Source organism: Bombina bombina, chromosome 1 (assembly GCF_027579735.1).
Source record: "Bombina bombina isolate aBomBom1 chromosome 1, aBomBom1.pri, whole genome shotgun sequence".
NCBI classification, from domain to species: Eukaryota; Metazoa; Chordata; class Amphibia; order Anura; family Bombinatoridae; genus Bombina; species Bombina bombina.
This window is the reverse complement of record NC_069499.1, coordinates 1,146,233,442-1,146,258,441: the sequence shown is the minus strand read 5'-3', so window position 1 is coordinate 1,146,258,441 and position 25,000 is coordinate 1,146,233,442. Positions and strand designations below refer to the sequence as shown.

Here is a 25,000-nt window from a genome sequence, read left to right as displayed (position 1 = left end):
CAACCGCGGCCCTCAAGTACCACCAACAGTCCTGGTTTTCATTATAGCTGAACTAGAACACAGGTGAAATAATCATCTGATGGATGAGAGCAGATTGGTTACTGATCAGCTGATTACTTCACCTGTGCACTGGTTCAGCTATAATGAAAACCAGGACTGTTGGGGGTACTTGAGGGCCGCGGTTGGGAAACACTGCTCTAGACGTTTGCATTCAAAAGGTGGCAGCTCATGCTGCTTGCGGTTTTCGGCTCTTTTCTGAGCAGGATTTCAACTTGTCAAAGTGCAACACACTAAAAAGAACTGTGCAATTCTTGATCTTAGTGTGCTGCACTTTCACAAGAAGCAATCCAGTTTTCGCAAGCAGCTGTCTTCTTTCACATTCATCAGTGAACAAAACTGCAAAATGCCTATTGAAAACCAGTGTCTCTCGGCTGTGTGGAATAAGCACACCGTTTACAGCAGTTGCAAGCAAAATAAATAATTCATTATCATTTATTTGTAAAATGAATATTGCAATTTTTTTTCATATTAATTAATATATTTATTATTTTATTTATAGATAGGGAATTTAATTTTAAATGTAATGTCCCTTTAAGTTAAAACTGTTTTTGAAACTGACAGGAAGTGCATAATTATGCACAGTTGTGATAAAATGCTCACTGTCTGATGAGGGAAACTCTCTGCTATATTGCTGGACAGTGAAATCACAAATTAACATTTTTTTCTCAGCACAAGAAGAGTACATTTAAAAAAACAAACCTGTAAAACATTTTAAAGAGCTGTATTTTAGATGCAAGAAAGGAAAAAATACTTTATTCCCTTAAAGGGACAGTAAACCCCTTGTAACATTTTTGTTGTGTTGTTATAGAATAACATATCAGCCAAGTCTTAAAGTTTTAAAAACATTTTACAGCAATTCGTTTTCAGTAGCCAAACTCCACCCACCATTTGCCTTATTTGAAGGAGCCAATGTGGTCTTTAGTCCACAGACAACAAGGCTAGTCACTGACATACAGTTAGTATAAAGTGAATAGTTTTGCAGTTGTTATCTGATAAAGCCAGATATGTAGCAGATTTAGCCTTGAGAAGTCAGCAGGGTGCATTTCAATTTCTGAGTTTTAGCAATTGCTCAATTGTCAGAGCTAAATTACATGAAAAAGGGGCAAAATAAATAATGAAACTATATTGCAAAGCTGTTTGATTATGCATAACTAAATATTTAATATGAAAATCTCAAGGTGCTTACTGTCACTTTAATACCTGCTCTAAATGTGTCTGGAAACAGTGGGGTTAGGTATGACTCAGCAGGAAAGGGCTTAAAGGGATGTTAACAGTAAAACCATTCTAGACATAATGATGTATTCAAAGCAAAGATTAGCCTTAGAATAATGTGAAGAGGTATTTTTTTATATTAGTTGTTTAAATATTGAAACTATGAGTAAAGTTTAGTTTCTATAAAGTAATTGGCGCTACTATGTTTGAACTAGTTTTGTATTTATCTTTTGTGTGGAACCCCTTTTAGGTTGTTCTGTATTCTACACAGTTGTTTGGGTAGTCTCTTTTATTGCCTGTTTCATATCTATGCCTAATTGTCTTTAGCAGGGGAAACATATGAAACCCAAAAGTTTTCTTGTATGATTCAGTTACTTCTGTTATCTAATCTGCTTCATTCTCTTGCAATTCTTTAATTAAAAGGATACCTAGGTATGCTCATGAGCAGCAAAGCACTACTGGGAGCTAGCTGCTGATTGGTGGCTTCAGATATATGCCTTACCTGATGTGCTCAGCTAGCTCCCAGTACATTGCTGCTCATTCAACAAAGGATACCAAGAAAATAAAGCTAATTTGATAATTGAAGTAAATTGAAAAGCTGTTTAAAATTGTATGATCTATGTGAATCATGAAAGAAAAATTTTGTGTTTCATGTCCCTTTGCGTTCAAACATGGCGGCGCCCATTACTTTAACCACTTAAGGACCAAGGTCTTTACCAGTTTATGGGCTTAAAGTTAAGGTAAACTTTGATGAAAGAAAGCCCGGTTTTAAAAAATACTATTAAACACAGGGGCACATTCATTCATCAAAGTTTAGAAAGCAGCCGTTTTGTTTAAAAACTTACCTTTCTTCTTTTCACAGCCAGAGCAGCTTCCCCCACCCGGATATCCTCTCTTCACACGTCAGCAATGACTAATCCGGCTTCCTCCAATCACAACTTTCCACCCAGGGGAGTCATTGCCTGAGGCCATGCCGTGATTGGAGGAAGCCGGATTATTCACTGCTGACGTGTGAAGAGAGGATCTTTGGGCGGGGGAAGCTGCTCTGGCTGTGAGAAGAAGAAAGGTACGTTTTTAAACAAAACGGCTGCTTCCTAAACTTTGATGAATGAAAGTATTTTTAAAAACTGGGCTTTCATTCGTCAAAGTTTACCTTCACTTTATGTTTAAATATTTTTATTAAGTTTTTTCCAACATGAATATAACAACAAGTGAACTGTTACATAAGGCAAGTACATCAAAACCCCAGTAATTGGGGGGTAACTTGTATCACATGTTCATATGAATGCCTCTCAATATAACGTAGAAAAAGGGAAAGACAAAAAATAAAAAAATAAAATAAAAAGAAGGAATGGGAAAGGGAAGGGAGTTGCCCTGAGGTTTCAAAAAAGGTTAAAATTAAATAACATATGGGCAGGATTGGACACATATCTTTAAAAATAAAGCGATATAGACAAAAAAAATAATAATAATAAAGAAAATAAAAATAGACTTCAAAAGTAGTAGGGGGGGGGAGAACAGGTTTTGTACTCACATCAAAGTAATATGCAACACTATCATGTATCTCATTTTGCAAAAGAAAGAAGCATTTAGAAATTATTCTGTAGAAACTACTTAGTTCCTCTCGAGCCAACACACCGCTGCTATTGTATATATGTTTTCTATCGATCCAACACCCAAATCAGGCCTCCACACTATATAGTGGTTAAGTGGTAGTGGAGTTATTCAGGACCCAATAGAACCACATCTTCTCAAATGACTCTCTGGTATTCATGATACATGAGGCAGATTCGTACATTCTAAACATGTTATTTATTTTATTCCTCACCTCCATCCATGTTGGTACCCCCGTTTTCCAGTGGTATGCTATTGCTATTCTTGTGGTCGTGCATAAAATTCTAATAAAGGCATTAATTTCTTTATTATATTTTTTAAAACCTGTGTGTAATAAAGCTTGAGAAATATCAAGCTCTATCTCTTCCCCTAGGATCGAGCTAAGTAAAGTGGAAAGGGAATGCCATATCTGTTTTACTCCATCACAGTCCCACCACATATGTCTAAAGGTGCCTATATTCCCACATCCCCTGTAGCATAGATTGGATGCCGCCTGTGACATGTGAGAGGTAACATTTGGTGTTAGATACCAGCGAAATGCAATCTTGAGGGTATTTTCACGTAAATCTGCACTGATCAACCCTCTTCCCATGGAGCTAAATATATTCTCCCATGTATGTCTATCATAAGTAACATTAATGTCACCTTCCCACCTGCGCATCAGAGTTGTTTTAGGGGCATTGTGGTCTTTCTGTATAGCAATATATAGTATAGAGGTTGTATGTTTAGGTCTAGAGGTTTGTGAGTATATACTTTCCAGTGTTGTGGGGGAAGAGGCCCTAGCACTGCCCATGTATTTACGAATGGAGGTGGACAACTGTAGATATTGAAACCACCTTATCTTCATCGGGGTCAGTTTATCTTGAATCTGAGTGTAGGTCATCAGTGTGTTATTAAGTAAGGCGTCCGCCACCCTATAGAGCCCTTTATTGACCCATTTATCTATAGAGGTATGAAGCTCTTGAGGCATAATTTTCCTGAGTGGAATCATCACTGATCTCGGAGGTAGCATGTTGTGGTGGTCTGCTATCCATTTTTTAACTTGTTTGGTGGATGCATAAATTGGTGATCTAAATATATGTGTATTGTTTGTTTGGTCATTCCATAACACGTCGTCTGCATGTAGTAGTCCCTCTATCCCTGCTTCTATTTTGGGCCAGATAATGTCCTCTAGTCTCCTCCCCATTAGAGTTGTTTGTGAAATTCTGGCTGCCTTGTAGTAGTCAATTAGGTTTGGGACACCCACCCCCCTAACGTTTTATGTTGTGTCAAAACCACTGAAGGGATTCTTGCTTTTTTGCTACCCCTAACATAGGCTATTAGTTCCTTTTGTAATGTAGATAGTTCCAGAATCGGAATTGGTATAGGTAGTGTGCGGAATAGGTAAAGTAAACGTGGGAAAACATTCATTTTGACTGGGGAAAGTCGGCCATACCAAGAAAAGGAATGTCTCTTCCAACTCTGGAGGTCTTTTCTTATAGTTTTAAATAATGGCGTGTAATTATATTTATATAGTTGGTGATATTATTGAGCTGACAGCTGGATCCCCAGGTATCTAAGTGAGTGTTTCACCCATTTAAACTCAAAATTAAGCTCTATGGTTTTCTTTGTATGAGGGGGTAAAGCTATTGGTAATGCCTCACATTTCTCAAGATTGATTTTATATCCCGATATCTGTGAAAATATATCGAGAAGGTTGTATAAATTCGGGAGAGACAACAAGGGGTTTCGTAACTGTAACCAAAACATCATCCGCAAAGAGGGTGAGCTTGTATTCATGGTTAGCTATTGTGGCGCCTGTAATGTCTGGAGACAGTCTTATTCTAGCTGCTAGGGGCTCTATGCAGAGAGCAAATATCAGGGGAGACAGAGGGCACCCCTGTCTTGTCCCATTCCTTATGGGAAAAGGCCTAGACCTATATCCTGCCGATACTACCTGTGCAGTGGGATTAGAATAAATCGCTTGGATTGCTTTAATAAAGGGACCATCAAACCCCATATGCCGCAGTACCATCAACATGTAGCCCCAATCTACTCTATCAAACGCCTTCTCTGCATCCAAAGATAGGAGCAGAGAAGGCGTTTCCTCTCTTCCCAGATGTTCTATGATATTTATCATTCTTCTTATGTTATCCGGGGCCTCTCTATTTGCTACAAAACCCACCTGGTCCGGATGGATAAGTGAGGGTAATATAGTTTTTAAGCGATTGGCCAATATTTTGGTGAATATCTTTAGATCCTGGTTTATGAGCGATATAGGACGATAACTGGCGCAAAGTTTGGGATTTTTCCCTGCTTTAGGAATGACCACGATTTTAGCCCCTAATAATTCCTGCGGTATTTCCCGGCCCTCTAAAAAATGATTACAAAATTTTGTGAGATGAGCCAATAGTGTTGTACTAAATAACTTATAATAATCTCCCGGGAAGCCGTCTGGTTCCGCTGCCTTTCCCACTTTCAATTCTTTTATAACCTGTATAACCTCTATTGAAGATACGGGGGCATTTAGGATATTTTTATCTTCGTCTGAGATAACTGAGAGATGAGCGTCAATTAAAAAATTATGTGTGTCTTTTTCAATGGCTGGTGAGTGTTCAGTTTTGTGTCCATCATAAAGTTGGCCATAGTATCTTGCAAACTCATCTACTATCTCTTGGGGAGATGCTGTTGTTTCTCCATTAACTAACTGTAAAGAGGGAATAGCCTTGACCCTATTTCTCTCCTGTAATTTATGCGCCAGATATCTGTCTGGTTTATTGGCAAATATGAAATATTGTACTTTTAGTTTGTGTAGTGTTTTAGTTGCATTGGTAGTCAGTAAGTTAGCTAATGTGGTTCTTTTTGTCTGTAAGGTTCTCAAAGTAGTCTCATTATGTGTAAGTCTGTGTGACTTCTCTAAGGTGGCTATCTCTTGGTGGAGTGTAGATATCTGTTTTCGAAGCTGTCTGATATGTGCCGCTTTCCCTTGCATTAACATTCCCCTTAGATATGCTTTATGAGCCGCCCATGTATATAAAGGGTTGGAGGTGGTATCTACATTTATGTCCCAGTATTCTTTAAGATATTTTAGGATATGGTCCTGTGCCAGGGGCTGCTTAAAGTATTGTGGGTCATAAGACCACGATTTTTCCCGTTTATGATCTTGTACCCCATCTAATGCTAACGTCAGTATAGAGTGGTCAGACCACACGCAGGGGTGACTCTCAGAGGATAGTAGGATCGGGTGAAAGATTTGGCTGGTATAGATATAATCAATTCTTGTATAAGATGTATGCGCAGCAGAATAATAGGTAGTGTCGTTTGTAGTTCCATATAAGGCCTGCCAGGTATCTATAAGAGTGTGGGACGCCAGGTGTTCCTGAATGTGTTTTATGTCCCGATTGTGTTGCTGTTTCTTATGTGACAAAGTCTCTCAGTTGGGTGTCTGGATCGGAGACAAATTAATGTTAAAATCTCCAGCTACTATGATCCTATTTTGGGACCACTGAGTTAGAAGATATGATATATGGGCAAAGAATTCTGTCTGTTTTGTATTAGGTGCATATACATTGCAGAATACTATGTCTGTGTTATCAATTTGACCTTTAACTATTAAATATCTTCCTTCCTCATCTGTGATTATAGATTCAAGTTCAATGTTAAGGGCCGAGTGAATTAAGATGGACACTCCTCTTTTTTTGGTAGAGGCTGTGGCATGGTAGTGTTGTTGAAAGTGTCTGGACCAATATTTAGGAACCTGATTATTAAGAAAGTGAGTCTCCTGTAGGAAGAGAATATTAGCTTTGATATTTATATATTGGTTCATTGCCACTCGTCTCTTCACATCAGTGTTGAGGCCTCTCACATTGTGAGAAATTAATTTAATTTTTGGGGCCATCTAAGTGGGTGTAAGACGTACCATAAATATATTAGAACACAGATTAAGAAGGTGTGTGCATCCAAGCTCTCCTGACCAGAGTAAGCTTCCATCCATTCTATGACTAGTTCATGTGGGCGTGTGTGGTGTGTTACAACAATATGTGGCTCTAAGAGGAGGGTATAGTAAGTAGTGTGAGTACAATAACAAAGTAAGAAGTTAACCACAAAAAAAAACATGATAATTCCCTCTGACGAGGGCAAGATAATAAGACAAATAACCTTAACATTTTAAATTTAAATAACTGTGCAAGTGCTATATCTATGCGATAGAGAACAAAAACAACGGGCGTAAGCCCTATCTCTTCTACAGGCATATGGTAACTGCAGTTCATCTCTCTCCCAACTCCATGCTTTACCCCATTACCTGCATATATCTTCATATATAACCTGAAGGTCCATACAGGGAGTCCCGTATCATAACTATTAAACTTACAAAACTTCCATAGCAGGTTTCAAAGTTACCACCTACTCATTAGTAGAGCTGCGCATCTTCACTTGTCTCACGATTCGATTCGATTACGATTATCATCGTAACGATTCGATACGATTCGATTCTACGATGCATCGCGATGCATCACGATTACTGCCTATGATTTTCATGATCTTGTTCTATTCCATATTTTATATATATATATATATATATATATATATATATATATATATACACACACACTTATATATATATATATATATATATATATATATACACACATACACACATTTATTTATATATATATATATATAGAGAGAGAGATCTATACATACACACACTATATATATATATATATATATATATATATATATATATATATATATATATATATATAGTGTGTGTGTGTGTGTATATATAATAATCTTTTAAACAACTGTGTAAGATGGAAGAGCACTTATAAACATAATGCTACAATATGCACAGATATGTATGTGTAGATTTATTTTACAAAGGAAAACCAGCAGCAGTGTACTCACTCAAACATTCTCACAGAGTACATGCAGACATCTGAAACCTGACCCAGAGAGCATTACCAATAGACCTCCTCTCACATGTTCCGGTCAGGAATTTTTATGACACCTATCCTAAAGAGCCGACAGCAGCCTCATGTAAACAGTGAATCTTTTCTTGTATTATAGATTCACTGTTTACTGTTGCGGTCTCTGCTGCATGTTTCCTCTCTGTCAGACCCCTAGCCCAAACGAGCATTTGAGGGTTGCTGTAAAACTTTTGACTTGCTGTATCTAATAGCAACCCTCAAATGCTCCTTTGGGCTAGGGGTCTGACAGAGAGGAAACATGCAGCAGAGACCGCAACAGTAAACAGTGAATCTATAATACAAGAAAAGATTCACTGTTTACATGAGGCTGCTGTCGGCTCTTTAGGATAGGTGTCATAAAAATTCCTGACCGGAACATGTGAGAGGAGGTCTATTGGTAATGCTCTCTGGGTCAGATATCTGCGCAGAGTGCACAGCAAGTCCTGATGTGGTGTAGCTGGGGGCTGTAACCAGATTAATCCTGACACAAATGCTGTCGGCTCGTCTGCTATGTGAGAGAGGCGGGGTCACGTGACGTTGCGCGATGATGTCACCCCTGAATCGATTCTGATCTGCACTGCATCGATGCAGCATCGTTAACAGGCTGCATCGCGATGCATCGCAGAATCGATTATTTTAGGCACCCCTACTCATTAGAGAGTCACATTAAAGGATGGTTCATGGTATATCGCTATGCTCCTCCTGCTTTTGTAACCCTGTGCTCTTCATTTCTTTAACTTCCAGATCAATTTTCCACCTGAAGAGAAACTGTATTTCACTTATTCTTAGAACGTTTTCTACTGACTGTTTTCCATCTAGGAATGGTGTTTGATTTCAGAGATGCCTGGGGTTCCAGTTGTAGGGCCAAGACCGGCAGGTCAGGCATTTTTGGTGTTTCGAGCCCCAGTCTTTGGCATAGGTCAGGGATGTCGGCAGCTTCCTTGATAGTCACAGTCAAGTTATCCTTCAAGATATATAGAGCGAAGGGGAACCCCCATTTGTATTGAATCTGTTGTTTTCTCAATAGCTGAGTTAAGGGACGAAAATAATTCCGTCTTTGGAGAGTTCTAAAGGATAGATCTTGATAGAATTGAACAACTGACCCCTGGAATTTGAAAGTAGGAGCATTTCTAGCTGCCGAGAGTATTAATTCTTTGTCCTGGAAGAGTAGCATCTTCACTATCACATCTCGCGGTGGAGCCTCCCCCTTAGGTTTAGCCCTCAGAGCTCTGTGAGCTCTTTCCATTGTAAAATCACTGTCTCCTCGATTTCCTGTTATGCTTCTGAAGAGTTGTTGTAGATAAGTGGGTAGTTCCTTACCATCTACTGTCTCCGGAATACCTTTTAGTCTCAGGTTGCTTCTTCTACTCCTGTTCTCTAGGTCTTCAATCTTGTCTTGCATCTCTATGAACAGTTGGTGATGTGAGGCAATGGTTTGTGAAAGTCCATTCACATCCTCAGTAATTGCTTCTGTATGTTCTTCGATTGTATCCATTCTTCCTCCTAGTTCTGCAATGTCAGACCTGATCTCTGTTAGACTAGCTGTAACTGCCGTGTGCATAGAATCAATTTTAGACCATAGTTTATCAAAGCTAGTTGAGATGTCTTGTTTTGAAACTAAGAATTGCAAGTCTGCTTTAGTTACTGGGGTCTGATCTGTGTTTGAAACTGCAGACTCTGAATCTGAGTCCATATCTTCTGGGTTTTCAGTATCTGGTTGGTCTGTCTGTTTCATTGTTTTGGAAGACTTGAAGTATGTGTTCCGCCTCCGTTTACCTTCACTTTAAAGGGACACTGAACCCAAATGTTTTCTTTCGTGATTCAGACAGAGCATGCAATTGTAAGCAACTTTCTAATATACTCCTAGTATCAATTTTTTCTTCGTTCTCTTGCTATCTTTATTTTAAATAAAATTTTGCAATTTTTGGTTCAGGACTCTGGACAGCACCAGTTTATTGGTTATTGCATTTATCCACCAATCAGCAAGAACAACCCAGGTTGTTCACCAAAAATGGGCCGCCTAAACTTACAAATTTTGCTTTCCAAATAAAGATACCAAGAGAATGAAACAAATTTGATAATAGGAGTAAATTGGAAAGTTGCTTAAAATTGCATGCTCTATCTGAATCACGAAAGAACAAATTTGGGTTCAGTGTCCCTTTAAATAAAACAATCAATTTTGGCATTTGTGCTCACTTTTGGTTTTACCCTAATTGTCCTCTCTCTTGTTAAGTGTAATACATATTATGCATCTTTTTTTAACAGACAGGCCTTTCTAGTGATACTCTGTATGAGTATATAAAATAACAATAAATAAATACTGAAACATTAGAGAAAATACTTTTTTTTTTGCAGTTTTCTACAAAACTAGTGTAGCTAAAGAATAATACCGCTAAATAGATTGATTATGTTGTTCTGATTTTAGGAATACCCCATATGTCCATGTTTCCAAGTAATTTATAACAAATATCTTATATAGGCCAAATGCTACAAAGATAGAATTGTTTGTTCAACGCTAAAATTTGCTATGCTGGAACTGTAAGTTAAATAGCAGTCACCCGATTCAAAACTGCTACTCAAAAGTTTATATTTGTAGAAAATAGTCACCCCAGGAGTATTTATCTAGAAGTATTTCGACACATTATGTTTAACCCTTTTATCGCCAAGGGCAGAAAAAAAAATTATGGGTAAAAATTAAAAAAAAATAGAAAAACTTTATTAAAATAAAATTATAAAAAAATGAACTTTATTAAAATAAAATGTATTAATGTGTTAAAAAGTTGTTTAAAATGGCATGCTTTATCTGAATAATGAGAGTTTAATTTTGATTGAGTGTCCCTTTAAAATCAGCTCTTAAATCTATGCAAATCCAGATCTTATTGTGTTTTACTTTAACAAGAAGAAATATGGCTCCTAAAAGAGCCGAATGCATCGAGCGGCCTTTTTCTTCCGCATTTGTATAATCACAAATGATCTGAATACACATGCCTTCTTTGTAATATTATAACATTTTATGTTACGTATATGATAATTAAAGGGACATAATACTCATATGCTAAATCACTTGAAACTGATGCAGTATAACTGTAAAAAGCTGACAGGAAAATATCACCTGAGCATCTCTATGTAAAAAAGGAAGATATTTTAACTCACAATCTCCTCAGCTCAGCAGAGTAAGTTCTGTGTAAAAAGTTATACTCAGCTGCTCCCAGCTGCAGGTAAAAAAAAAAAAAAAAAAAAAACTGAAGAAATGAACAGCAGCCAATCAGCATCAGCAGTGCTGAGGTCATGAACTCTTTTACTGTGATCTCATGAGATTTGACTTAACTCTCATGAGAGTTCATAGTAAGCTGAATAGGGAAATAATATGAGAGTGCACGAGGCTCATCCCCTAAGCTGTCCCAGGACAGACATACTAAAATGCTGCTTAGAAATCCTTTACAATGGGATGTGGCTACTGAGGAACTTTTGAGGTAAAATATCTTTCTTTTTTACATAGAGATGTTCAGGAGATATTTTCTAGTCAGCTTTTTACAGCTATACTGCATCACTTTCAAGTGTTTAAACATTTGGGTATTATGGCCCTTTAAGCTGCAAACAAAAACTGATTCAATACAAATTTGGGAAATAAACATTAAAAAAACTTAACATTAATTAAATTTAGCTTAAAGGGACAGTCAACACCAGAATTGTTGTTGTTTAAAAAGAAAGATAATCCCTTTATTACCCATTCCCCAGTTTTGCATAACCAACACAGTTACAATAATACACATTTTACCTCTGTAATTATCCTGTATCTAAGCTTCTTCTAACTGCCCCCTTATTTCAGTTCTTTTGACAGACATGCAGTTTAGCCAATCAGTGCTCACTCCTATGTCACTTTACGTGCATGAGCTCAATGTTATCTATATGAAACATGTGAACTAATGCCCTCTAGTGGTCAAAAATGTATTCAGATTAGAGGCGGTCTTCAAGGTCTAAGAAATTAGCATATGAACCTCCTAGTTTTAGCTTTCAACTAAGAATACCAAGAGAACAAAGCAAAATTGGTGATAAAAGTAAATTGGGAAGTTGTTTAAAATTGCATGCCCTATTTAAAACATGAAAGTTTTTTTTGGACTTGACTGTGCCTTTAATATTCTCTTACATTTTAGCTGGGTGATCAGTAAAGTCAGTCAGATGGGGTGTCCATTAAATAGGGCCTAGGGTGAACACTGCTTACATTTTTAAGTTATGTGAAGGAGAGACAGCTATGTTACACTATAAAGCTAAAATATTAATACGTTTTCTCCATGCTGGTACATATTTAGATCCTACATTTGTTAATCCCTGTTCTATGTGCAAATGTGTTTCAACATAAGTCATTGACATAAAAGCTACACATCCCTCTGTGTACAAAGCCCTCTTACCAAGCTGTAATAATTCTTTGTAAGGTGACACAAATGCATCATTGGACACCCACTCAAGTGCAACCCTTAACTCACTTGCAATCGAAGCACAGTAAGTGAGCAAATATAGCTCCCTGCACTATCCATTAAAAGCATAGAGCAGGCTATTTGTTTTATCTTGTTCAGATGCTTAGGTTAAAATATGTAACCACCCAATTGTAATACCAGATCGTGCATTTTTCTTTGCACAAGGACCCGCAAAAGACAATGCGCCCTGCACTATCATTTGTGCTCCACTTGTACTCTAGCTCATGTTTATTAAACACACACTTACATATAACACATAAACAAAGGGTGCAATAGGAATCAAAATAAAACACATATGATATGATCAGTAAAGGCAAAATTCTAAGTCACATAAATTCTATATACATGTCTGGACTTGCCTGGCTGCTCTCTCATATAACAGCTGATTTAACTCCTTGCTCCATTTGGACGTAGATTCTACATCACACAGTACTTTTCCTAGCGTACCGTGTTGACCTAGTACTTAGCTTAGATAGCGGAGACTGCAGCTAGGGGCAGAAGGCATCTGCCTTAATATGGTAAGGAAAAATTGCATGTCTACTGTTTCTGAACAAAGGGGACCCAAAGAAGCTTTTACAACCATTTGTCTTATAATTGCAGTAGTTGGGTGTAACTAATGCAAGTGCGAAAGTTTGCGAAGAAGTTAATAATTGTTTTTATATGATCGTATGTGATGGCCACAAAGTGGCATCAAATATACCAAAATGGGCCTAGATCAATATATATAAACTATATATATAAATATTTAAAAATGTATATATTGTTTTCATAGGTAAATAAAAAAAAACAAAGGCTTGATTTCTGTTTAAACTGAAGTTTTTCTCTGAAATCTCCAGCAGTGAAGGGGTTAAGCTGCACTTCCTGCTTTTGCCCATCAGTTTAGATATACTTTAACCTCTTCCCGTCCGGACTTATTTGTCTATTAAAAAAATAAGTAAAAAAACTGAAATCACGCGATCGTTCATATGATTGCGTGATTTCAATAATGGGATTGTGTCAAGTGTCAAGGGGAGTGCTTGTAACGCTAGGCACGCCCTCCAGCCCACGACCCCACTCAGGAAGCGCCTTTGGCTTTAGTACAGCCAAACGGCGATGATGTTCTATGCTATCCTAAGGGTTTTAAATCCCAGTGCGGTTAGGACGGCATAGAACGTCATAAGGTTGTGAAGGGGTTAAGAAACAAAGTTTTAATTATCGTCACATTACAATGTCTTCTCTTAGCTTGGATTTGTATCCCATAATTTGCTGTAGATAGAAATGTCTCTTAAAAATTGTGTATTTTATCTAAAACTTTAAAGGGACATTATACACTAGATTGTTCTTTGCATAAATGTTTTGTAGATGATCTATTTATATAGCCCATACAGTTTTTTTTTAGTTTTTTTTTAAATGGATAGTTTTGCTTATTTTTAAATAACATTGCTCTGATTTTCAGACTCCTAACCAAGCCCCAAAGTTTTAGGAGAATACTGACGTATACCTACTCCATCTTGCTTCTGTTTTTGTAAAGGGTCTTTTCATATGCAAAAGAAGGGGGAGGGGGGAGTGTCTGCTATTTCCCACCTTATAAACAGAGCTAAACTGGAAGCTTCTTAGTAAGTTTTTTTTAACGGTTTTATACTGGATTTTTATATCAGTGTCTGTGCATATTATTCTTTATAGTAGTGCCTATTACATACAGTTAAATGAAAATTGGTGTATACTGTCCCTTTAATGTTTTATTTATTTGCCCCATGTTATTTTAAATGGGTAGTTAGAGGCGTTGATGTAAAGTCTCATGTTTTATTTATATATTTAATTCACTGATCAAGCGCTTTTTAAGTCTAAAGCTTTAATTAGTTGATCAGTTATCTTTTTGTATAATTACATTATTAATCTTTATTCCTTATCCTTTTTTACATTTCCTTCCTTCCTTCATTTCCTTTTTTGTTCTTTCATTCATTGCTTTCTCTTTTGCTCTCTCCTTTTTCTCTTTCATTCCTTTATTCCAGTCTGACATAAATATTCTTTTGAAAAACGTTTGCAGCTGTTAAAAAAAAAACGATAGAGAGAAGAAAATCCTACAACGTCAATAGTAACCTTGGCAGGATTTACACTAAACACCTCTTATGGTTAATAATTCAGGGAAAATTGTATAACTAAGCATAGTAGGTCTTTCAGCTTCTTGTCAATACAATGCACACAATTAAATTGTCTTCATATTAATGACTATTGTCAGTCTTAATTTGATATTGCACTTAGCCAGGTGCATTGTCTGCTGTTTTCTTTTTTAGGTAATAACTGAAATTATCTATCTACTTCCTTTTGCTGCCACACGTTTTTGTCTGTAGAAGAGGGGGGGGGGTATCTAGCGTTGCCACATGAGAGTTCACATGAAAATGTTTATTTCACAAAGTGATCGAAAGTGCTACTAATGTTTTAAAGTGGTTGTGCAACTGCTGCTCCTGACTGGGTCTGTGTCCGTGTTCTGCTCGACAGTTTGTTATATTTTAGATTTGGCCACATGCATTAAAATCGATATATCAGTATAGCACACCACACTCACCCAACTCTATACATTCACTAATCACCAAATGAATAGCTCTCGTGGAAACCTGAAGGCTTTAAACATAAGTCATGATACAAAGTAAAGCTATTAAAGGGACATGAAAACCAACGTTTTTCTTTCATGATTTAGATAGAGCATACAATTTTACACAACTTTCCTATTTACGTTTGTTTGTTCTTCTCCTTTCCTTTGTTGAAAGGTTGAGGAGCAACAGTGCACTATTTGGAGCTAGCAGCTGATTGGTGGCTGCACATATATGCCTCTTGTCATTGGCTCACCTGATGTGTTTAGCTAGCTCCCAGTCATCCATTGGTGGTGCTCTAACAAAGGATACCAAGAGAATTAAGTAAATGTGATAATATAAGTAAATTAGACGGTTCAGGAGGGATAAAAATCAATTATTTAAAAAAAAATGTTTTAAATCAGATTGTTTTTATTTAAATAGGATATTTTCAAATAAAATGTTTTTTTGTGTTGCAAAATCTATCTTAATATAGTCATTATAATCCAAAGGTTATTTATCCTGAAATAAGGATTAGTTTTTAATTTGTGTCTGCAGAAATAACATACCTCTTCTTCCCAGCAAACAAAAGTAGCGCCAATCAGCAAGCACTACCCAGGTGCTGAGCCAAAAATAGGCAGACTCCTAAGCGTTACATTCATGCTTTTCAAATAAAGATACCAAGAGAACGAATAAAAATTTACAATTGGAGTAAATTAGAGAGTTGCTTAAAACTGTATGCTCTATCTAAATAATTAAAGAAAAAAAATTGGGTCTCATATCCCTTTAACCCCTTAATGACCGGACCATTTTTCAATTTTCTTACCCTTAATGACAATGGCTATTTTTACATTTCTGCAGTGTTTGTGTTTAGCTGTAATTTTCCTCTTACTCATTTACTGTACCCACACATATTATATACCGTTTTTCTCGCCATTAAATGGACTTTCTAAAGATACCATTATTTTCATCATATCTTATAATTTACTAAAAAAAAATAATAAAATATGAGGAAAAAATGGAAAAAAAACACACTTTTTCTAACTTTGACCCCCAAAATCTGTTACACATCTACAATCACCAAAAAACACCCATGCTAAATAGTTTCTAAATTTTGTCCTGAGTTTAGAAATACCCAATGTTTACATGTTCTTAGCTTTTTTTGCAAGTTGTAGGGCCATAAATACAAGTAGCACTTCGCTATTTCCAAACCACTTTTTTTCAAAATTAGCGCTAGTTACATTGGAACCCTGATATCTGTCAGGAATACCTGAATATCCCTTGACATGTATATATTTTTTGTTAGAAGACAACCCAAAGTATTGATCTAGGCACATTTTGGTATATTTTATTCCACCATTTCACCGCCAAATGCGAGCAAATAAAAAAAAAAACTTTACATTTTTCACAATTTTAGGTTTCTCACTGAAATTATTTACAAACAGCTTGTGCTATTATGGCACAAATTGTTGTAAAAGCTTCTTTGGGATCCCCTTTGTTAAGAAATAGCAGACTTATATGGCTTTGGCATTGCTTTTTTGTAATTAGAAGGCCGCTAAATGCTGCTGCGCACCACACGTAAATTATGCCCAGCAGTGAAGGGGTTAATTAGGTAGGTTGTAGGGAGCTTGCAGGGTTAATTTTAGCTTTAGGGTAGAGATCAGCCTCCCACCTGACACATCCCACCCCCTGATCCCTCCCAAACAGCTCTCTTCCCTCCCCCACCCCACAAATGTCCCCGCCATCTTAAGTACTGGCAGAAAGTCTGCCAGTACTAAATAAAAGGAGTTTTGTTTTTTTTTTTATAAAAAAAATAAAATATTTTAGCTGTGATGGACTCCTGCCTTAGCCCCAACCTCCATGATCCCCCCCCCCCCCAGCTCTCTAACCCTCTCCCCTATCTAATTGCGGCCATCTTGGGTACTGGCAGCTGTCTGCCAGTACCCAATTTGCACAAAAACATATAAGTATTTTCTGCTTTTTTTCTTTTTTGGGGGGTTTTCTGTAGTGTAGCAGCCCCCCACAATACCCCTACCCCCCTCCCAGATCCTTTTATATGATTTAAAAAAATATATATTTCCCCCCCCCCTCTTCCCTCATTGGTGTCAGTGGCCAGCTAATGCGCGCGCCCCCGCGCGCTCCCGGCACCCGGCGTGCACATTGCACTTCTAGGAACCGGATGCCGGGTAGCGATGGGCCGCCCACCCACCCACCTCCCTGTTGCGCTCCCACCCACCAACGAACTACCGGTGCAGAGAGGGCCACAGAGTGGCCCTCTCTGCATCGGAGTCTTCTAAAAAGGTATTGCAGGATGCCTCCATATGGAGGCATCACTGCAATACCCTGAGAGCTGCTGGAAGCGATTGCGATCGCTTCCAGCACTCTCCTAGACAACTGACGTACCAGGTACGTCCATTGTCATTAACTACTTGTTAATGCATGACGTACCTGGTACGTCAGTTGTCATTAAGGGGTTAAAAAGAAGCTATCTTTATATAGATTATTTATCAAAAAGCATGTATTAAAAAAAAAAAAAACTTTAAATCAAAAAATCCGTTTTAAATAAAAATAAAATCTGATTATTTTTTTTTAAATAAATTGATTTTTGTCCACCCTGGACAAGTTTATCAGATATGAACCTATTAAACTGGAGATATTTCACCTCCAAATAAGTCTATGTATTTCTAATGCTATATAACTGGAAAAATAATCTGAAAAGTTATTTTAAAAATGAAACCTTTATGTAGAAAACCATTATTTAAATTGATTTAAATCAAGTCTTGCTGCTAATGATTTAAATCAAATCCACCCTGATATATATATATATATATATATATATATATATATATATATGTATGTGTGTGTCTGTGTATATTTCCTTCTTAATATGAGGAGAGTCCACGGCTTCATTCATTACTTGTAGGAATACAGAACCTGGCCACCAGGAGGAGGCAAAGACACCTCAGCCAAAGGCTTAAATACCTCCCCAACTCCCCTCATCTCCTAGTCATTCTTTGCCTTTCATCACAGGAGGATGGCAGAGAAGTGTCGGAAGACTCAGAGTAGTCTTTAATGGAGGGTAGTACCCTTCGGCATGGGACTGGAGTTTTAAGTAGTCTTGTCAGCGTCTCAGTGAGAGCATTGACAAATGTTAGGGTCTGGAGATGCAGGGAGAGTCTTTCTGCGAAACCATCCAGACTCGTATTAACAGCTCCTAAGCAATCAGTGTTGACGAGTTTCACTGCCTGCTTCTATCACTCAAGTCCATGTCAGGTGCGATGCTACAAGACTGTCAAACTTGAGAGGCTGTGTGTCTGTACCACTGCGGTGTGTCCGGTAAGATCCTTTCATTTTATACTCATATGATAGCAAGAAGGCAGGGCCACAGTGTGACTCTTTTTATCTGTATGGAATCAAAGGTTAATATCTCCGGAAGGGGATTATTGTACAGGGGGGATTTACACATAATTTGCTTTATTATGTCTTATGCTGCGACATGTATGAGATGAGGCTCAGGCAGATGTTGGAACATTCAGGTTTTACTTTCATTTTTGGATAACTGCACGGCCGTTAGGTTTGGCACACTTATTCCAGGAGCAGGGGCGGTCCTGCATGGCACACCACGTGACCGGGTGTAGTCTCATTTATTTCCTCTTTCCTGACCATGCGGTTTACAGGAGACAAAGCAGTTTCTCTGTGGAGCCTGGGTCATAGGAGGTGGTGAGTGCTCCAGATATTGCGGGGCATAAAGGGGACATTTATCTTTTTCTATAGTCCATCTGAAAAGCACAAGCTATGGAGGACTCTGATATGTTAGCGGGTACTCCCTCTTTAGCGAAATCTAATACCTGTTTTTATTGTAAGGAGGCTACGGTATACCCACCTAATAAATTATGTTCCACATGCCTTGATAGCACTTATATCTAAAAAAACAAGATGTTTGGTACCACTGAGCCGTTCGCCTCTGAGGGGTCTCCGTCCCGTGAGGTGCGCTCCCTGCTGTTTTCTCATATTATACATGCAGCTTCCCATTGCACTGCTAATCCTCCTTCAGGAGGGGCCCTCTTACCGCCAGACTTTACTGATCAGCTACAAATGGCAGTGTCTGCGGCCTTTAGTGCTTTACCTTGCCCTGCTAAGCGCAAGCGAAAGGTCAAATATTGCTATCCTTCCCAGGGGTCATCTACCAACTTGTTTGAGTTATCTGATACAAGATTATCCGCTGATGAGGACGCCTCTGATACTTCAGAGGATGCTCTTTCTGGGTCGGAATCTGCGGCCTCTAAACCTCCGGCTGCGGAGGAACCAGACTTTAGATTTAGGATCGAGCATTTACGCTTTCTGTTAAAAGAAGTGTTGGCTACTTTAGAGGTTCCAGAACCTAAATTACCAGAGGAACCTTCGATTCCCAAGCTTGATAGCGTTTATGAGGACTTCACTTGACATTAAATTACTGTAGCGGAAGGTCCTTTTTCTACTGGCTATTGCTTCAGCACGCAGAGTCTCTGAGATGGCGGCCTTGCAATGTGAGCCTCCTTACCTGGTTTTTCATGCTGATAAGGCTGTTCTTCGTACTGGGTTGGGGTTTCTCCCTAAGGTTGTGTCTGATCGCAACATAAATCAGGAGATTGTGGTTCCTTCCCTGTGTCCAAATCCTGCTTCGGGCTTTGAAATTCTATCTTCAGGCTACAAAGGAATTTAGACAGACTTCCTCCTTGTTTGTTGTCTATTCTGGAAAGCGTAGAGGGCAGAAGCCTTCTTCCAATTCCCTATCCTTTTGGTTGAGGAGCATTATTCTCTTGGCATATGAATCAGCGGGACATAAGCCTCCTCAGAGGATTACGACTCATTCAACTAGAACTGTGGCTTCGTCTTGGGCCTTCAAGAATGAGGGCTCTATGGAGCAGATTTGTAGGGCGGCAACCTGGTCCTCCTTACATACTTTTTAAACATTTTACAAATTTGAAGTTTTTGCTTCGACTGAAGCAGCTTTTGGGAGAAAGGTTTTGCAGGCTGCGGTGCCCTCAGAATAGGGTCCGCTCTCTTTTTACCCTCCCGTTTTCATTCAGTGTCCTCTAGAGCTTGGGTATATGTTTCCCACAAGTAATGAATGAAGCCGTGGATTCTCCTCATATTAAGAAGGAAAACATAAAGTATGCTTACCAGATAATTTCCTTTCCTTCTGTATGAGAAGAGTCCACTGTTTTCTCCATTGTGCGGACCTACAATTTTGTTATTCTTCTGGCACCTTTTATACCCTGATATTTCTCCTACTGTTCCTTGTTCCCTCGCAGAATGACTGGGGGGTGAGGTGAGTGGGGGAGATATTTAAGCCTTTGGCTGGGGTGTCTTTGCCTCCTCCTGGTTGCCAGGTTCTGTATTCCCACAAGTAATGAGTTAAGCAGTGGACTCTCCTCATACAGAAGGAAAGGAAATTATCTGGTAAGCATCATTTGTTTTTGCCAATTGGGTGGCATTAAGAAGTAGGTGGGTGGGTGCAGTGTAATATTTTCTAATTTTATATCATTTTCTACTATCCAACACACAAATTAATTGCATAATTTAGCATAAATGTATTTAATTTGTTCAATTAAAATAAAACATTTTTAATTTTAGCTAATTTTAGCTTAATACTGGCTATATATATATATATTATTTTTTGCAAAGTGCAGTGAACACAATAAGAAAATGTAGAAATCCCAAACTGCTAGGAAAAGGTTGAAGTTGTGAATATATGAATAAAGAACCACCAGTAGAACACAAATTTCAATACAGTGTTTGAGTTATAAAAGGATAATTGTACTGTTATCTTTTATGTATGTCACTGGCAGAGATAAGTGTTGTTACTTGATTGGACAGAATCATCTATTTCTTCTCCCTTCTCGTTTGATAGGGGTCCATAGATGTTGGTGTCACCCAGCCTACCCGAGCAGCCAATGGCTCGCACAGGTAATAACAGATCTTGTATATGTGCGTCTACTTGAAGTTGAGTATGTTTAATTTTGTGCTTGTGAAAATATATTCCATTACGTTTTTCTACAGCTGTATGTTGATTAATCCAGTAGATCCGCCATACTGTGTCCTCCTGTATGTTCTGCCATCATATATCACTATCTATGTGCATTATCTATTCAAATGATATCCCTATATTAAAACTATGTGCTCATTATGAAATCTCTATAATACATCCGTATTAATCTATAATCCATTACATCTATGTGCAAGCGTTATAATAATATGTGTGTTATACTACAAGTCAGTGTAGCTCAGATTCTGGTCATGTGACAGCAGTGTTAAAGGGACATCAATCTCCTCTTGCTTTTGCGTATAATTTGTGCTTTGCCCCCACACAGGCAAAATCTGTAGCCCAAGTTTTCAAAATGCTGCAAATTGTCTATACCAGATATTTAATTTGCAGCTTTTATTGGTTACATAATCTGCTTTTTTGTCTTCCTAGGGAGCGTGAACAAGCACAATTTGTACTCAGTGGAAATAGATGTTAATGTCCTTTTAACTAGACCCTACTTGTAAATTACAGTACAGAGTCAGATACCCTGTACTTGTGCATTATAACAGTCACATCTCTTTGTTTATTAAATTACAGTAACATTATATTCACTTCTAGTTCCTATGCATTAAACAGAGGCAGTCCCCTAAATAAGTGGTTCTCAATTCAAGTTACCTCAAGGCCTGGTAAGGAGGCCCTAAATACAACAATTTAGCCCAACCCTGTCAACTCAGTTAACCCCTTTAAATGGAGTGATAGCAAAAATGCTAAAAATTCTATGGTACTTTAGACATGTTTCTCTCTAAAATTGCTGATCCTTAAGGGACTTTGTACTCTAAAATGTTCTCCCATTTAATGTGTTCCTAGTTGTACATTTAACCTGCTGAAGCATATTTCATTGTTTGGAAATAGCTAATTTACCTTTATTTTGATATACTATACAACTGGTTTTCAAACCTGTCCTTAGGGCTCCCTAACAGGCCAGATTTTCCGGATTACCTTGGGTGAGATCAGGTTAATAACCATGTTTTACTAATTAGCTGATTATTTCACCTGCTCCAGTTCAGATATCCTAAAAATCTGGACAGGTTTGAAAACCAATGTACTATACTAAATATATGAATCCAGAAGTATTATCAGTGGGGGGTAGTAGAGAGAGATGTTTGTATCTGAAATAGCTGATCACCCCAGCCAAAATTTTTACAGAGATAACATGAGCAGGTCTGATTTAAAGGGATAGGAAATTCAAAATTAAACCTGCATGATTCAGATAGAACATGTAATATGAATACACTTTAAAATTAACTTCTATTTTCAAATGTGCTTTGTTCTCTTGGTATCCCTTGTTGAAAAAGAATACGCACATATCCTACACTAGTGGGAGCTAGCTGCACACATTTGTCTTTTGTGATTGGCTAACTAGATGTGTTCAGCTAGCTGCCAGTAGGGCAATGATGTTCCTTTAGTAAAACATAACAAGATAATTAAGCAAATTTGATAATAGAAGTAAATTGAAAAGTTGTTTAAAATGTTATGTTCTATCCAAACCATGAAAGAAAATGTTGGGGTTTCCTGTCCCTTTAATTGTAGACTAAGCCAATTTATATGGGCATGTCCTTGAGAACAATAGATGATTTTAATGAGCAAATAAATCCATTTCGAATACAAAAATAACAGGAAGGATTGCATTTAATACTCTGTAGTAGGTATAACAAGTCATTTGAAAAAAATATAAGGGTAAACACTCACGGTACAGTTACCTTTAAAGGTAAGGCCACATAGAGTAGAAGAAGCCCTACATACAGAATATGTGAACACAATGGCAGCACATTTTCCTTGCATGTGCTGGTCCAGGATGGCATCTCTTTCAATCTTCCTGGCTCACTGTCCAGCCTCCAGCCCCCTCTTCCTTCATAGGGTTAAAGGGATGAATATTTACATCTCTTATAGTGAAGGTCAGGGGTTGTCTGTGTATGTATAGTCTGTGCATGTGTCATGCCTGTCTGTCTCCTGTACAGCATCACACAGGCCTGAGGTTAATAAACTGCAGAAACTGTCTCACTATCCCCTCCCCCTCTCCTACCCAAGTGGTTTTATTTGTGCATTCATTGTTGTCTCTTTCTTTTCTCCTTTTTCTTCTCTTCCTCTCTAACTATATATATTTTTTCTGCATTTTCTACTTAAACTCAGTTTCTTGTTTTTTTTTTGCTTTCCCTCTACGTGCTTCTCCCTTTTAAAATCTTTTTTCCTTCCCTTTTCTGACTTGTGCTTTCCATCCGCCTATGTCACTAACATTGTGTTACTTTTCTCACGCTCTCCACCAAACACTGTTTTCCCAACAGTATTTAAAGGGACAGTCTACACCAGAATTTATATTTTTTAAAAGATAGATAATCCCTTTATTACCCATTCCCCAGTTTTGCATAACCAACACAGTTATAATAATATCCTTTTAACCTCTGTGATTATCTTGTATCTAAGCCTCTGCAAACTGCCCCTTTATTTCAGTTCTTTTGACAGACTTGTAGTCTAGCCAATCAGTGCCTGCTCCCAGATAACTTCACGTGCCCGAGCACAGTGTTATCTATATGAAATACGTGAACTAACACCCTCTAGTGGTGAAAAACTGTTAAAACACATTCTGAAAAGAGGTGGCCTTCAAGGTCTAAGAAATTTGCATATGAACCTCCTAGGTTAAGCTTTCAACTAAGAATACCAAGAGAACAAAGCAAAATTGATGATAAAAGTAAATTGGAAAATTGTTTAAAATTACATGCTCTATCTGAATCATGAAATTTTATTTTGGCCTAGACTGTCCCTTTAAAGGCACTGCGCAGCCCACTCACATTTTCAGAGGCTTTTGGGGGGAACTGACTGTCTCTCACTAAATTATGGGCTAGATTTCTCAAAGGGTTATTGAATGCGCCTTGTCATTCTCCTTTCCATTCGCCTGAGCTTGCCTATGTCGCAGCGCACACATGCAGAAAATGTATTAAAAAAAAAAGCTTATTTTTGGCTCCTTTCCACAAGGCGAGCTCAGGTGAAGCAAAGATACATTTCTCCAATCAAATTAGTATTTGCTCCTTAATTATAATATAAAAATGCATTTTTCATTTCATAAGTGACTGAAATGAGACGGTTGCAAAAAAGTGAGCCGGAAGCAAGAAACTTTAAACAGAGTTAGATTGCGGGGGTGTGGGTAGATAAAAATCATTTATTTACTTGGCTAATAAAGTGTTTTTTCCCTGACATGAACAATCTGCTACACATTAATCATATATACGATCAATAGGTCATATAAGTTATTCACGCCGATAGTATATAAATCTTTATGTGGGCAAATCCTCTTCCATCCTAGGCCTTTCCACTCGCGGAGAAATAGAAATACCAGTCAAAATCAGAAAGTATTCCATGATGTTCACACAACACAAGCTCATAGATAAATGCTTTCAACTGTTGTTCTCCGCAATATCTATGGTGAACTTCCTTGCACGTAGATGAAGGAGAATGTGAAGAGCGCGTTAAGCCCAATTTTTTTTAAATATGTTACTAGACAAACGCGATACGCCATGAATGAATTAACTGTCGATCTACAACATTTTTAAGCACATTTAGGGTTGATAAATATGAGGATGTCTGCATTTTCAGGCACAAAAATAGGAGAAATGGCTTGATAAATCTTGCTTTAAAGGGACACTGAACCCAAATTTTTTCTTTTGTAATTCAGAAAGAGCATGCAATTTTAAGCAACTTTCTAATTTACTCCTATTATCATTTTTTCTTCGTTCTCTTGCTATCATTATTTGAAAAAGAAGGCATCTAAGCTTTTTTTTGGTTTCAGTACTCTGGACAGCACTTTTTTATTGGTGGATGAATTTATCCACCAATCAGCAAGGACAACCCAGGTTGTTCACCAAAAATGGGCCGGCATCTAAACTTACATTCTTGCATCTCAAATAAAGATACCAAGAGAGTGAAGAAAATTTGATAATAGGAGTAAATTAGAAAGTTGCTTAAAATTTCATGCTCAATCTGAATCACGAAAGGAAAATGTTGGGTACAGTGTCCCTTTAAGTGTCTGACTTTTCCCCATCCTTGATCTCTCATTCCCACTCTTAAATTTGAGTGATCTTG

At 37.7% G+C, this 25,000-nt stretch overlaps 1 protein-coding gene across 2 annotated transcripts in view; it reads left to right on the top strand.

Annotated features, from left to right (window-relative positions):
• Positions 1-25,000, top strand: part of PLEKHH3 (pleckstrin homology, MyTH4 and FERM domain containing H3) — a 183,521-nt gene that overhangs the window by 48,675 nt on the left and 109,846 nt on the right. Inside the window, exon 2 of one of the 2 annotated variants that reach the window (XM_053699361.1) lies at positions 20,753-20,808. The exons of the other annotated variant lie outside the window; for it this stretch is intronic. Within the exon in view, the coding sequence (XP_053555336.1) occupies positions 20,753-20,808 (56 nt within the window). The remainder of the gene's footprint in view (positions 1-20,752; positions 20,809-25,000) is intronic. 2 annotated transcript variants of the gene reach the window in all.